This window comes from Pelobates fuscus, chromosome 6, assembly GCF_036172605.1.
Source record: "Pelobates fuscus isolate aPelFus1 chromosome 6, aPelFus1.pri, whole genome shotgun sequence".
Taxonomy (NCBI): Eukaryota; Metazoa; Chordata; class Amphibia; order Anura; family Pelobatidae; genus Pelobates; species Pelobates fuscus.
Genome location: NC_086322.1, coordinates 5,904,728 through 5,921,395, shown reverse-complemented (window position 1 = coordinate 5,921,395; position 16,668 = coordinate 5,904,728). Strand labels below are relative to the sequence as shown.

The 16,668-nt window shown below is 43.3% G+C and overlaps 1 protein-coding gene across 1 annotated transcript in view; it reads right to left on the bottom strand.

The window, feature by feature from the left end:
• LOC134615255 (vomeronasal type-2 receptor 26-like) overlaps nucleotides 1-16,668 on the bottom strand; it is a 117,186-nt gene that overhangs the window by 23,947 nt on the left and 76,571 nt on the right. Inside the window, exon 7 of the mRNA XM_063459742.1 lies at nucleotides 12,849-12,972. Coding sequence (XP_063315812.1) covers nucleotides 12,849-12,972 — 124 coding nt within the window. The remainder of the gene's footprint in view (nucleotides 1-12,848; nucleotides 12,973-16,668) is intronic.

Sequence of the window (16,668 nt, the reverse complement as noted above, 5' to 3'; positions counted from 1 at the left end):
ACTCTAACATGCCCAAATTCTCATCAAAACAATACCCCATAGGCTACCACGCTGGTTACACCATAAAAAAAGAGGGGTCTCAATCTTATTTAACAAAGACGTCACTTTTTCCTTACACAAAAAAACAGGAGACAAAGAAGGTAGATACCTTCTCATCCAATGCTTCCTTGATAACGAACCCTATACACTCATAAACGTCTATGGTCCACACGACAACCAAGCCACTTACCTCACCAAAATTCTATCGATGGCAGAAACTACTAGCTTTGGGACTCTGATCATAGGGGGGACACAAATTTTATCCTTGACAGTCACTTAGACTCATCTTTAGCCCTACGAGTATCTAGCAAAACCATGAAAAAACGATCACTATCCTCCTGTACTATTAGGAAACTAATACATGACTCAGGATATGTGGACATATAGAGGGTACTCCACCCCTCAGAAAGAGATTTTTCTTTCCACTCACAGGCACACAACTCGTATTCCAGGATAGATAGATTCCTCATACATACATCACTAATACCCAAAGTTCTATCCACACAGATAGGTCTTATAACGTGGTCAGACCACGCGTCAATTATGCTAACAATTTCGACTCAATACCCGAACCAAGGTTGGTGACTGAATGAGTCACTCCTGAACTTATTTCCAGACTAACACCACAGACGACATCTCTATCCCCACACTGTGGCAAGCTCATAAAGCTGTGCTTAGAGGCCTCTTTATCAAACACGCTAGCTATGCTAAAAAAAAAACGACAAACCGAACATAATGACCTTCTCCGACAGATAAAATCCCTTACACATACTAATAAGATTAACCCGTCACCAGACCATTATGCTAAACTGAAGGACCTGCAGGACCAATTACGGACTCTTGAATTAGACAAAACAAATTATATACTACAGAGATATAAATACAAATTTTTCGCTCAAGGGAACAAGGCTAGTTCACTTTTAGCATCCAAATTAAAGGCACGAATAGTTAACTCCAGGGTAGCGTACTTATTAAATCCCGATAAATCTAAGTTCATGAATCCACAAGATATAGTAGAATCATTCGCAAAGTTCTATGGCTCTCTCTATAATCTCAATACAGACGTAAACACACCCACACCTTCCATGACACAAATTAAAGACTTCCTTAACACAGTCAGTCTTCCAACTCTAACTCAAGAAGAAATAGAAACAATCACTAAACCATTTACAATGGAAGAATTGAAAGATACAATTATACGGTTGCCCTCCCATAAATCACCAGGACCAGACGGGTTTACTAACCTTTATTACCAAGCCTTTTCTGACGTTCTAGCGCCACACTTGACGAAACTCCTTAACCATTGCTTCACCACGGGCAAAATGCCTCCAGAGATGCTCCAAGCGCACATCACCACACTTCCAAAACCAGGCAAACCAGCGACAATTTGTCAGAATTTCAGACCCATATCATTACTCAACTGTGACACGAAAATATATGCTAAGATATTAGCCGACCGCCTCAAGCACATTTTAACACGAATCGTACACAATGACCAATCGGGCTTTGTTAAAAACAGACAAGGTTCCGACAACATCCTCGACATCCTAGCACATATGGAAACAAATAATACGGAGGGCCTTCTCCTAGCGCTGGACGCTGAGAAGGCCTTTGATAGACTCAATTGGGACTATATGAACCAAGTCCTCATCAAATTTGGATTCCCTACAGAATTTGTCACAGGCATCAAAGCACTATACTGTGCACCATCAGCCAAGGTCAGACACGCAGGCTTCATCTCCAACTCTTTTTCAATCACCAATGGTACACGCCAAGGTTGCCCACTTTCCTCCCTAATATTTGTGTTGTCCCTAGAACCCCTGCCATATAAAATTCGAGCCCATGAAACCATTAAAGGCATTACCATCAATAACACTGAATACAAAATATCGATGTTCGCAGACGACGTCCTCATCTCTATGACACACCCAGACCTTACACTACCGCACATTAGAAGAATACAGCAGGGTCTCGTACTACAAAGCTCAATCAAACTAAAACCCAAGCACTACCCATACTACCCATACGCCTTCCAACAAAAGAGGTTACAATACTAAAAAGCAAATACTCATTTGATTGGCGACAAACGCACCTCACGTACCTAGGAGTTAAGATAACGGGCACATACAGGGGGATTAACACATGTAACTTCTCCACCCTCCCACAAATGTGTAAACAAATACTGCACAAATGGAGAGATGTCATGATTTCCTGGCTAGGGAGAATTAATGCCGTCAAAATGATGGTACTACCGAAACTACTATATATATTCAGAATGTTACCAATACCCCTTTCGCCTACGATACACAAACAAATCCAAACCTTACTCACCGTTTACATATGGGACAAAAAGAAACCCAGACTACCTTTAAATCTTTTACAATCCCCCAATATAGAAGGAGGATTGGGGTTCCCTAACATTGCAACCTACCAAAAAGCAGCCCTCTTAGAAAATGCTGTAAAACTACATGCCCCAAAACACACACTACAATGGGTAGACCTAGAAAACGAGTATGATCCCAAAAACTCAGCATTAGACTACATGTGGACACCTAAGCACTTTAGATACAAACGCCAACAATTGCTACCACCCACTAGACAATCGATACAAACATGGGACCACCTCCATCACTCTCAGGTTAATAATACTAAATTTTCTCCCTGGGCACCTATTACGGCACTTGCCTCACTATGTCCATGGCTGTCCTTAAACAAGTGGAAAGAACTGGGGATTACCCGTATTACTGATATTTGCAATCAGGGAACTATACAACTGTTCCCAGACTTACAAACGACATACCACCTCCCTTCCTCGTTCATCTTCCCTTATATCCAACTGAAAAGTATGATCTCTAACAAGGTAGCCCTCACTCAAGTGACTTCATGCACTTCTGATCAACATATTTTACTCTTATATAATAGATGCTATAATACCCCAGTTAAGAACAAAACTCTTTCGATGTGCTATGCTACATTAAGATATCAAACACCACAACCTGAACACAAATATCGCACTCAATGGGAAAAAGAATGTGTACAATCTCTGACTGACAAACAATGGTTAACGTCACTTCAAGCTCTGAAAGGTTTCACGACCTGTTATTCTCATGTCGAAGCTCATAGAAAACTCATCTACAGGTGGTATTACACACCTGATAGACTCCACAAAATATACCCCCAGACCCCCCTGTTTGCTGGAGATGTGGCAACCATAGGGGAACGATGACCAACATATGGTGTGAGTGCCCAGATATAAAATCATTATGGGTAGAAACGCAAAGAGTATGGGAGCAATTGGTAATCAAGCTTCCCCCTCTCAGCCCCCAATTGAGCCTATTTCTATTACTCCCTAACACACTACCCCATGCTGATAAACATCTAGTGATATTATCACTATTAGCTACAAGAAATGTGATAGCATGTCATTGGAAACAAACTGGATGCCCAATCACCTCACTACTCTGGCACAAGATAACACAATTTCTTAAATATGAAACAATTATCGGCTACAACTCCTAAACAGATCTCCACATCGCACCTAAATTGGCAAAGATGGAAAGACTTGAATTTAGGGTCTGGGACCGTCAATACCCTATCTTGCAGTTATATACAAAGCAGTTAGATACAAGGTAGCAGCCGCCCGCTGTTAAAAACGTACAATCAGAGGTTAAACAAAAGCGTTTACATGGAAATGTTCCTAGGACGTGAAAGGTCTCTTATAACTTAAGCGAAAGACGCACATTAGAAGTTGGGGTCCTCATAGCGTTTCGTCTAATTTGGTTGGACACTGCTAGGTATATTACTGTATCATTAGGCACATAAGTGTCGATAATTAACCATTAAAGTGAGTAAAAATGCCACACGCAGATCACCGACAATACACTAGGTGAGCATTGCTACTAAGGAGTATAACACAACACGGGACAATATCTACGCAACACACAGGTACAGTGATCCACTAGAAGGTAGCTCATCCACCTAACAGGGTGATGTTCACTCCCCATCAATGGTAAATGTATACTAATACTCACTGTCTATTGCTACCTAATTGCTACCTGATAAAATATTGGTACTCGGAAAAGTATGATAAGTAACGAACAATGACGATCAAAACTTAATGACAGCTATTGACAACCTGTTAATAACCTGTAACTGATATTCTCACTGTAACTGATATTCTCACCGAATGAACAACGCTATAGCGTGTGATATGTATACCCTGTAAATATGAATGTGTATATGTGTATATATGTAAATATGTGACTCTGTGAATTTGTGAATATGTGAATACTGATGTTTGTGGGCTTCCCCTTTTCCCCCCACCCCTTTTTCCTTTTTGTACCCCATATATATAAAACCTCAATAAAATTCAAGTTGAAAAAAACAAAAACTCAACTAAAAAAATGGAGTGCCAAAAATAAACTGTTAAAGTGATAGTGCTTTGATGCATATACTCAAACTGCATACCATATATATGCTGAATACTAAATAAAAAATATAATTAAAATGACATTACTATGAAAAAAACCCTTTAAATGTATACTTTCCTATAGTCCTCTCCAAAGAAGGATCTGAAGCAAGGGGGATTGGGTGGGGTGCTCAACCCAAAAGCAATCTGGTCTGGAGAAATTTACATAGCAAAGACAAAAAATATCTTTTGACTATGTCATATTTAAGTTTCACACGAACACCCAAACATAAGAAACAACTCATAATTCTCTAAGCAATAGGCAAAAAAAAAAAAACATTTCCCAAACCTGCAATCATTCTAATCCACAATTTTTACAATTAATAAATAATAAGCAATCATTTTACTCCACATTAAATGATTGGACAACCTCCTCACACCGGAAAGTAACACTTTAAAATGTTTCTCCAACATACACTCCTTAGCCATCTTCCATTATTATTTCCTGGAACATTGACTAGAGTCCGTCCGACTTAATAGTCATCCAATACCATAATCTAACAGTCTCCAATGATCAAAACATGTTATAATAAACACTTTTCTCATGTCATATACTTTGTGCAGGTGGTTCGGATTCATAAAGTACTGATTTAAAACCAGACATGACTGGATTTGGCTTTAGTGGTGTAATAGAATTGCCATTCCAGTTAGAATTTGGACATTGAATTTTATCGATCCAAACACAATCCAGTGTTTAGTGAATTAACCTGTTAGTTATAAGTCTAGGAAGATGTACACATTTCCATCCATTCATGCACATACACAGGGGTGGACTGACCACTCACAGGGCCCTCGGGCAGTGGGTGATCAAGGGCCCCCCCCTCTTGGTCCTGGTACAAGGTTTTCTAGTCCCCTGCTACTCTTCCCCCCTTCTTTCTGCTGCTTTTACACATATATTATGTGTAGGCTGGCCAGCACACAGAATGGCTGTGTGAGAGCCACACAGCCCTGACTCCCACACTAACAGAGCCCACAAAAATGGCCAGATTTACTTTTAATAAATTAATGAACACTGTTCTTAGATGGAGTAACCCTTGCTGGCGTGCCTTCCCAGCAAATAAAGGATCACTATAGTGTCAGGAAAACAAATCGGTTTTCCTGACACTATAGTGCCCTGACGGTGCCCCCACCCTCAGGGTACCTCTCCCGTGGCGCTGAAGGGTTTAAAAGCGCCTTCAGCCACTTTCCTTAATCCAGTGCTGGGCTCCCTCGGCGCTGGTGACCTCTCCTCCCCGTCTGACGTCAGCGGAGCCAAATGCACATGCGCGGCAGTGCCGCGCGCGCATTAAAAGTATCCATAGGAAAGCATTTCTGAATGCTTTCCTATTGACGCTCTGCGTGATGGAGGCGGAATGCGTCTCAGCGTCGCAGATGCGCCTCTAGTGGCTGTCCGGAAGACAGTCACTAGGGGCTGGATTATCCCCAAATGTAAACATATCAGTTTTTCTGAAACTGCAATGTTTGCATCTGAAGGGTTAAAACCTGAGGGACCTGGCCCCCAGACTCGCGGAAGTGGTCTGGGTGACTATAGTGTCCCTTGAAAATAAAGAAATAAAGCAAATTTAATAACACACTTCTTGACCACTTTTGCTGAGGCCATCACAAGCAGCAACCCCACATGTACAACCATACAATGGGCTGAGGTGGGTACTGGGGGTCTGAGGTGGGTACTGGGGGGCTAAGGTGGGTACAGGGGGGCTGAGGTGGGGGCTGAGGTGGGTACAGGGGGCCTGAGGTGGGTACTGGGGCCTGAGGTGGGTACAGGGGAGCTGAGGTGGGTACAGGGGAGCTGAGGTGGGTACTGGGGAGCTGAGGTGGGTACTGGGGAGCTGAGGTAGGAGCTGGGGGGCTGAGGTAGGAGCTGGGGGGCTGAGGTGGGTTCAGGGGCTGAGGTGGGTTCAGGGGGACTGAGGTAGGAGCTGGGGGGCTATGGTGGGTACTGGGGGCTGAGGTGGGTACTGGGGGTTCAGGTAGGAGTAGGGGGGCTGAGGTGGGTACTGGGGGCTGAGGTGGGTACTGGGGGCTGAGGTGGGTACTGGGGGGCTGAGGTGGGTACTGGGGCTGAGGTGGGTTCAGGGGCTGAGGTGGGTTCAGGGGCTGAGGTGGGTTCAGGGGGACTGAGGTAGGAGCTGGGGGGCTATGGTGGGTACTGGGGGCTGAGGTGGGTACTGGGGGGTTCAGGTAGGAGCAGGGGGGCTGAGGTGGGTACTGGGGGCTGAGGTGGGTACTGGGGGGCTGAGGTGGGTACTGGGGGGCTGAGGTGGGTACTGGGGGGCTGAGGTGGGTACTGGGGCTGAGGTGGGTACTGGGGCTGAGGTGGGTTCAGGGGCTGAGGTGGGTTCAGGGGCTGAGGTGGGTTCAGGGGGACTGAGGTAGGAGCTGGGGGGCTATGGTGGGTACTGGGGGCTGAGGTGGGTACTGGGGGGTTCAGGTAGGAGCAGGGGGCTGAGGTGGGTACTGGGGGCTGAGGTGGGTACTGGGGGCTGAGGTGGGTACTGGGGGCTGAGGTAGGAGCTGGGGGGCTATGGTGGGTACTGGGGCTGAGGTGGGTACTGGGGGTCTGAGGTGGGTACTGGGGGGCTAAGGTGGGTACAGGGGGGCTGAGGTGGGGGCAGAGGTGGGTACTGGGGGCTGAGGTGGGTACTGGGGGCTGAGGTGGGTACGGGGGGCTGAGGTGGGTACAGGGGGCCTGAGGTGGGTACTGGGGCCTGAGGTGGGTACAGGGGTGCTGAGGTGGGTACAGGATAGCTGAGGTGAGTACTGGGGAGCTGAGGTGGGTACTGGGGAGCTGAGGTAGGAGCTGGGGGCTGAGGTAGGAGCTGGGGGGCTGAGGTGGGTACTGGGGGGGCCATGGTGGGTACAGGGGGGATGAGGTGGGTACTGGGGCTGAGGTGGGTACTGGGTGGTTCAGGTAGGAGCAGGGGGGCTGAGGTGGGTACTGGGGGGTTCAGGTAGGAGCAGGGGGGGCTGAGGTGGGTACTGGGGGGCATGGTGGGTACAGGGGGGATGACGTGGGTACTGGGGCTGAGGTGGGTACTGGGGGGCTGAGGTAGGAGCTGGGGGGCTATGGTGGGTACTGGGGGCTGAGGTGGGTACTGGGGGGTTCAGGTAGGAGCAGGGGGGCTGAGGTGGGTACTGGGGGGTTCAGGTAGGAGCAGGGGGGCTGAGGTGGGTACTGGGGGCTGAGGTGGGTTCAGGGGGGGCTGAGGTAGGAGCTGGGGGGCTATGGTGGGTACTGGGGGCTAAGGTGGGTACTGGGGGGTTCAGGGGGGTTAAGGTAGGAGCAGGGGGTCTGAGGTGGGTACTAGGGGGGCTAAGGTGGGTACAGGGGGGCTGAAGTGGGAGCAGAGGTAGGTGGGGGGGCTGGGGTGGGGGGCACTGGGGGCTGGGGTGGGTGCAGGGAGACTGCAGGTGGTGATGAGCTGAATGAAGATTTGCAGAAAATAATCTATTAAAAACTTACCTGAGCTGTCTGCCAGGCTGCTGCAGCTCCTCTTCAGGCAGGGCAGGAAGTGATGTCACTTTCTAGCCCCTCCTCTTCCTCCTCACACAGCACCGCACGGCTGGAGACCTGGCAGCAAGAACTGAATACTCACTGCCAGGTCTCCCTAAGAGAGGGAAAACGGGTGAGGGAGGAAGGGGGTTAACTACAAAGTGATATGCTGCAGGGGTCCTGCAGCATATCACTGGATTAACGAAAAAATCATGTTCTGGCTGGGGAGATCTTTGATCTCCCCAGCCAGAGCATGGATGGGCTCCCGGGCCCCTGACTGCCTCGGGCCCTCGGTCCATGACCGATCTGCCCGACCTGTCAGTCCGCCCCTGCACATACATTCGTAATGCATAAATATGATACCCTTCATTCATTGTACCAAATTAGGAAGGGAGCTTGTTTAGTAGACAGTGCCCTATTGTGTTATGCTTAAACGTGGTAACCACACATATTGAATGCATGTGCTGCGGGTATATAGGATGTATATGCTGCATGTATACAGAATGTAAGTGCTGCATGTTTATAGAATGAATATGATGAATCCTCTTGGATTGTGAACTTGTCTTAGCCTCTTGTCTCTATCAACATTAATTGTATGTCAAGACTTGCTGTTTTATACAGCCAAGGTAAAAAATGTAAAGCATCATGAACAATATCAGCACGATATAAATGCTAATAATAATAATAATGGAGAGCAAAAAACAAGTCGCAAGAGTGCATTGAGGACGGACAGCAGCTGAAATAGCCTGCCCTTCGGTGGGTCCCCGCTCAGAATTCAAGTTGGTTTTAGCTCATCTTGTGCCATTACAGAGAGAACATCTCTGAAGCATATCAGACTGATCCCACCCATACGGGCAGTCCAGATCCGAAATGCCAGCAAGTTCTCTCTGCACGAGAGATACAGCAACCCCAGACGATCGTTTCAACCTTGTTAGGTGTCATGCCTTAACTATGGTATCCTCTTACTTCCTGGTTCCACGGAGCTTAGCCACACCCCTTTATGACACGGTCTCCCTATTTAATCCGACCGCACCAGCTGATCGACGCTGGATTATTGAACTATGTTCCGTACTCACGAACCGGCTACAACATCGTTGTGAAAGCCCTCTGTTACCGGACCGGACTAGAAGACTTCTAGTTCCCTTCACCTCTCCTCTTCCACGACTAAAGCTGAACTCTCTCCTTTCAGGATAACCGCCTCTGAGGAGATCTCGGAAACCAGTGTTCTATGTGCCGGAAGCTAAGTAAAACCTCTGTGATAAGCGTTACATTTCAAAGCTGTTATTTCCTGTCTTCAAAGTCCTTCGATAAAACAAAACCGTTACAGCTAACTTCAACTCATACTTTGTCTCAGTTAGCTGCATCTATATCGCTTCAGTTAAAGTCTATGGAACAGCTATTGTAACTTCTTATCACCTAAATCATTAATACTACTAAAGAGACTCTTTCTGATTCAGTGTTTGCTAATTACTACCGTTTACTACTTAAAGCTACAGTGCCTGTAATTGTGGACTTCAGTTATCGTTTACTACTTAAAGCTACAGTGCCTGTAATTGTGGACTTCAGTTATCGTTTACTACTTAAAGCTACAGTGCCTGTAATTGTGGACTTCAGTTATCGTTTATTAATTAAAGCTACAGTACCTGTAATTGGACTTAAAGTCAATACCTTTTACTTTTGATAATAAATATTCAAACTATAAGAAATCTGCAGTTGTGTTCCTTCATAACAAATGTTTAGACGTGACATTAGGCATCATCAGTGAGGCATAGCTGATATCGCTCTAGGCACCGTGAGCAAGGGGTCCACGTCTGGATTACCCTTGTGGAGAGCAAAAAACAAGTCGCAAGAGTGCACTGAGAACGGACAGCAGCTGAAATAGCCTGCCCTTCGGTGGGTTCCCGCTCAGAACTCAAGCTGGTTTTAGCTCATCTTGTGCCATTACAGAGAGAACATCTCTGAAGCATATCAAACTGATCCCACCCATACGGGCAGTCCAGATCCGAAATGCCAGCAAGTTCTCTCTGCACGAGAGATACAGCAACCTAAATAATAGTATTTACTAGATACACTCTTTCTTCTGGACCTTTCTTTCAGCAAGTTTACCTCAAAAAGTGCGTTGTTCTTTCAGTTTTTGTATTATATGCACCAAATCATTATGAGTTATGCACAGCTCGTCTGTTTTGCTCTCAAGGTAATCCTTGCAGTTTCCTAACGCTTTAATATTTTTATGCACTTCTTCCATGCACAGTCTGAAATCAGCTTGCAAAGGAGAGCAGAAACTTTGAAGCATTGCATGGAACTCGATACTCTTTTCCGAAAATGTATAAAGTCAGATTTAGAAGGGACATCTAAAGTCAGAGACAATGCCTCGTGGTATCTGCCATCTTAAAGGAGCTTTTTATTGATCATTCCTCATCTATCTACGAGTGTCTGTAAACTTAAACAACTTAGATGAAGCCTTCTCGGTTTACTAGGGACATTGCCCCATGTTTAGAGCAAATCTGAGGGATGTCTACAGTCTCTACAGTAATTCAAACACAGGAGCATTCACTCCATACAACCAATATTATTAAAAAGCTGGTCACTTCCCCAAGAGTCTACATGTGAAGATTCTTCAGAGTTTTGCAACATTTTTGGAAAGTTGAGTCACTGTGCACTGACCATCAAACTTTACGAGTATCAACCATAAAGTACATATTTGTCAGAATTAAGTGTAGCTAACACGCAGACACTGGGTCATTATGAGCAAAGGATAGAATATAGTGTATTTCTGTTTTTTTAGAGTAGGCCAGGCTTATGTAAATCACACTTGTACGTGGGGGAAGCGTAGAACAGAAAGTAGACAAGGATAACAGAATAGCAGAATATGAGTAATGCTCTGAGCTAGTCAGTTCAAAATCCAAAAGTCAAAGCTAGGAAAACCCAAAACGCACAGTTGGAAACCATGAATGGCAGGGAAGATAGTGTGCACTAGAAGGCTACAACCCTGCAGTTCAGATGGTGTGATGCCCTGTTTACAGAATGGTGCTAGTCATTTTAAAATGACACATTTAGATACTGTCACGGCTCCCGTTGATTCTGTCTGCACATAAAGTAAGCAATCACACTGACAGAAACAAATTTTACTTACCATGCTCACGGCTGTTCACTGCTCGACCTCCCTCCGGTCCACTCCCCAGCGGGTGCGATTCTCTTAGGAGCGCCGACCGCTGCGGTTTGGATTTTTGTAATAAACTTTCCTTCACCCACACCAAACATGTGCCAACGTGCGTGCAACGTCACGTCATAGACGTGCGCGCACATTTTGAGATCAGAGGTCAGAGGCAGTCAATTACAGCCAAAGGAGGGGTATTTAAACCCAAATTACATTTCTGTCAGTGCCCTGTTGTTGTTTCCCTTTGCTGGTTATCCGAGAGTGTGTTCCTGATCGTATTATTCTATTTTTTGACTTTGGCTTCATTTTGACTTCCCTGATTTCTGTATCCCTGACCTCGTCAAGTATTTTGATTATTCTTGGGTATGTTAAGTCAGGCCATTCTAAGGTCCAGTGAGACGTTATCCTTAGAAATAGGTGTGATACTATTTCTGCGTGCTGGATCAGCTAGTAATCCTGACATACATTGAGGGACTGGGCACTCAGATGACAGATGAAATTATGTATAGAAAAATGCAAAGTTATGCACTTTGGGGTAAAGAATGCACAAGCAACTTAGACCCTAAAGGGTAGTGGATTACGGTTAACAACACACAAGGAGAATTTGCAACATCAAAATGATAAACTTGATGGACGTAAGTCTCTTTTCAGCTGTGACTGTGTAACATTGAACGGCCACATATAGGGTCAGAAAAGTTGCCCAAATGATGTACGGTCATATAGTGTGTGGCTCAAGGATGGATGGAGGTGAAATGATGGCCTGCCAAGCATTGCAGAGTATAAAGATTTTGTGAGTAGTGCGATACCAAATGTATTTTATTCTTAAATGTTGTGGATGTAAATTGGAAATGAAAACATAAACCAGCAGTATAAACCTTCATAAAGGAGTATTTTTGGAGCTTGCTGTTAACCTGTGCTTTTGGTTTCAGCAAAGTTAGAATTCACCCAAATTTTAAGCGATTGGCGGTTATCTAAATTCTATAGCTCTGAGTTTCCAAATGACTGAATTATAAAACAACTGAAACAGAAAGTGGACAACCTAATTTTAGCAATAATTAATTAAATTAAAATGAAGTACAAATTAAACAATTACCGTGCTGCAAAATTTCTATCCATATAAATATTATGTATGTTATGTATATATTTTGTCGTATGGTGGAAGGCTAATTTTTCACATGCTTTTGGTTTGTCCGAATTCCTTTCCCTGAATCGTTTGCATGGACAATATTTGGATATTCAATGAAATTTGGTCAACCAAATTATCTTTCTTTTTTTTGCTGAATTTATTTTGCTGAAGTGAAATTTCTCACCATGTCCAAGTCTAGCTGTAAAGAAGACTCTCTCATTAAGCATGAATACATTTAATAAGCCAGTCTTTTTGGCATAAGATGCACACATCTGGTGCAGTGTTCTGCAAAACATTATTTTGTGTGAAAAGGTTTGAGCATGCAAAAATATATCATATTAATAAAGCCAAAACCTAGCAAATGCATTAACACTGTTTTGGGGCCCTTTAAATTCCATGTTTTATGTAACTATATTATATCTGTATATTTGTGTTTGCTGGAGAGTATTAGTAATAGTTAGACATGTGACTTGAAAAAAATTATCTAAATCGTGTTCAATGTCATTGTCTCTAATATTGGTTAATCACATCTATTCCGAATGTAACCCAATAACATGTACTATACCGGTAATATTGGAGATTTCTCCCTCTGAACATTTGACACAGTCATAGCAGCAAGAATGGATTCCAGGTTTGGGGATTTTCCTGCTTCCAGGTAAACAATTCTCTGAACATTGAGATCTTGGCATCTAAAGAGAAACATAGGGACCTGGTCATGTAACAGAATATATCTAATAGAGGCGTACCTAAGTTACAGGGCACCTTGGGTGGAAAAGTATTTTGCACACACCCCCTCCCCGAACGGTAAAAATAAATTTACCCCAACCTTCTCTTTTTAGGAAATGACATGGACATATGGACATTCATATACACATACATATTCACATATTCTTACATGTGTGTACACGTTGTGACAGAGTGTTGGGGATGGTGGTCAAGGGTGTATATCTGGCACCCAGACTTTTGCGCAGCCACTATCCTGACATATGGTTAAGCACATGCAGCCCCAGGGAAAGTTAAGGTTAACTGTAGGTTTTTTTCTCTGTTGTTATTTGGGTCCGTGGGGTGGAGTATTCGGAAGAATAGGGTGGGCCGATTCTCCACCCACTGTCAGAGTGGCTGTGGATGAGCCCAGCCCAGGTTTTCTGAGGAGTTTTGGCTCACTGCCTAACGAGGTCATTAGCCTCACCTGTAGGGACTGTGAGCAGCTATATAACTGCAGTTAAAGCAGGGTGGAGTGAGGGAAGTGTTTTGAGGAGAAAGAAGGTTTGCTGATTGTTGTATCCTGTTGTATCCTGTTGTATCTTACCAACAGATAATAAACAGGCCAGAGGCCTTTGAAACTGGACTTTGTCTTGGCCTGGCTTCCTTACCCTAGAGGGCTGTGCAGTTGCCTAAAGATCCTGGACAAACACACACAGGAAAGTAAGTTTGCCACAATGTATACATTTAAATTTACACACACACACACACATATATATATATATATATATATATATATATATATATATATACACACACATACACAGACACATATGTTAAGGTACATACACAAACACAGTCAGACATACAGACACACTGACTTAAATATACACACACACACAGATGCATGCATACAGACTCAGACATAAACACACATTGATATACACACGTGGACACACATACACAACTACCCACATTGATATACATACACTCAGACTAATACACAAACACACAGACACATAAACACCACACAGACACACACACAGACACACAAAAAACATACACAGATTTATATGTACACATATACACAGACACATGCATTGATACACATATAAATAAACCCCTACACCAACACACTTGGACACATAAACACACAGACAGACTCACAAACCTATACACACAGACATATTGATCTACATACACACATAGGCTCTTATACACACATACATTCACATACAAACTCATAATTGAATCCACACACAATTTTATTTTTTAATCGATAAGTAAATAGTATTAAACTAATAAAATGGTGGGAATTGTTGGTGCTTGTCTAATATAAATATGACTCCAAACCAGAGTCTCTTCTTTCTGGCCATAAAATGAGTACTGTATTGGAAAAGGATTTAAGGAAGCAGTGCCTTCAGAGTGTACTCAGATCTGTATGGTAAGGTGATATGGTGATAGCTTTAAAAACACTAACATGTTTCTCCTACGAAGAGGCTTTCTCAAAGTGTTGCAGGAGAAATGCGTTTTTAAAGCTGTTTTATGTTACTGATTTTTTTGTCTCCAATAAAGATAGCCCATTTATGCTATTGGAGCCTCTGAGCCTATCCTTTTATTCTATTTTATTTTATTTGTTTAATTTTTTTTTTAAATATATAATTCCTTTCTACTCTCTCCAACACCCCCACTGGAGGACTCAAGGAGTGATATCCTTGGTGGAGATCATACCACCTACACTTGCATATATTGAGCAATATCCCATTTGCTCTTCACTTGTGAGTATACCTCCATCTTTTATCATTTTATTCTGTATCATCCAGAGAGCACTATTTTGTGTTTCTATGCTCTTTTTTTATATATCACCAACTATTTGAAATCCGGCCCACTGCTATTGGAAAGGAGACATACCCTACTATCTCTGGAGACCCCCTTTTGATGACATTCAAGGATCATCTACATATCCATAGACGTGGATTATACCGTCTAGGTGCACATATCTGGAGCTGAGTATAAGCTCCAAAAAATTGTAAGTGCAATTCCTTTTTCTTTATTTACCAGCACTTAAGATCCTAACATACTACACTATATCTGTGTCTTTTTCCTCCCCTCCTCCAAGTCACTCGGAGCTGGGAGTTCCATAACAGGCACTGCTCCCCGATCCTACTGATAAGTACTGATAATCCACCCACCCCTCTATAAATTTTGTTTAGATAAGTCAAGGGAAACGCATATAAAATCCAAAATATAGCAAGATGATCTTAACTTAAATGTTAAATGTAAAATGTATTGTGCTCAACAATGTACTAAATTATATATTCTGTCTTTTGTTAAATAGTTTATGACACCCAGAAAACTTAAAGAAATTAAATATGTTATAACCCAGGGATACTCCAAGAGACTTCATATAATTTCTAAATAAATAAATAAAAAAGCTCACTCACAAATATAGAAAAGATGTTCAAACCAACAGTGCTTGAAAACAGCCTCGGATAATCAGCTGGCATTCCAAGTGTTCCACTCTTCCAGAAATTGGCATAAAATGGCAGAATAGAATTCACCAATTTATTGAATTGCAACAGAAAATATATAAAAGCCTCCTCTTTCCTCAATTTTTCACAAATCTGCAGAGCAATCTTATTTGAAAACAGCTCGGCTCAGAAAACAGCCCCATAAAACAGCTGTTTCTTTCGTGCTCATCTGGTGGTCAGCCACAGACTGACACTCAGTAACTTCCTGGAGTTGTATAATTGCGACGACATGTTTCATTGTCCAATCAGCTTCTTCAGATCGCTTGACTAGGTGTACCATTCTGTTGTATTTTAAGCATTCAATTCCCACCCATCAATTAGTGCTCAGAGCCACAACATATGTCTAAATAATCGTGTGCCTTCCTTAACACACATTTTCAACTGCTCTTTCTCTTCTGGCATTGCTGCCCTTAAACATGCTACTGTAGTACCCATCTTAAAAAAAAAACAAAAAACATCTCTTGACCTATCCTCCCCTTCTAACTATCGTCCCATATCCCTGCTTCCTTTTTCCTCTAAGCTTCTGGAAAGACTTGTCTTTACCTGTCTACCTTGTTTTCTCCAACTCTCTCCTTTGACCCTCTTCAGTCTGGCTTCTGCCTTCTCCAGTCTACTGACACTGTTCTTATCAGAGTTACTAACAACCTAATCACAGCTAAATCCCAAAGCTGCTACTCCATACAAATTTTTCTGGACGTCTCTGCTACCTTTGACACCGTTGATCATGCTCTCCTTCTTCAAATTTCAATCAGTCGGTCTGTGTGACTCTGTCCACTTGTGGTTTTCCTTCTCTCTCTCCCAGCTCTCATTCAGTGTCTCTTTTTCTAATGATACCTCCTCCCTTCATCCTGTCTCTGTTGGAGTCTCCCAAGACTCTGTCCTTGGTCCCCTTTTATATTCTCTTCATACTGTCTCTCTTGGCAAACTTATTACCTCATTTGGGGTCCAATACCACCTGTACGCTGATGACACCCAGATATACCTATCCTCCGTGTACCTCTCCCCTGCCATTCTGCAATGGGTCACTGCTTGCTTTTCCTCAATCTCTGATTGGATGTCCTTTTGACTTCTGAAAATCTCTCTAAAACCAATTTTTTTTTCTTTCCTTCTACTAATATTGATCATCCTCTCTCGCTCTCCCTTCAAGTTGGT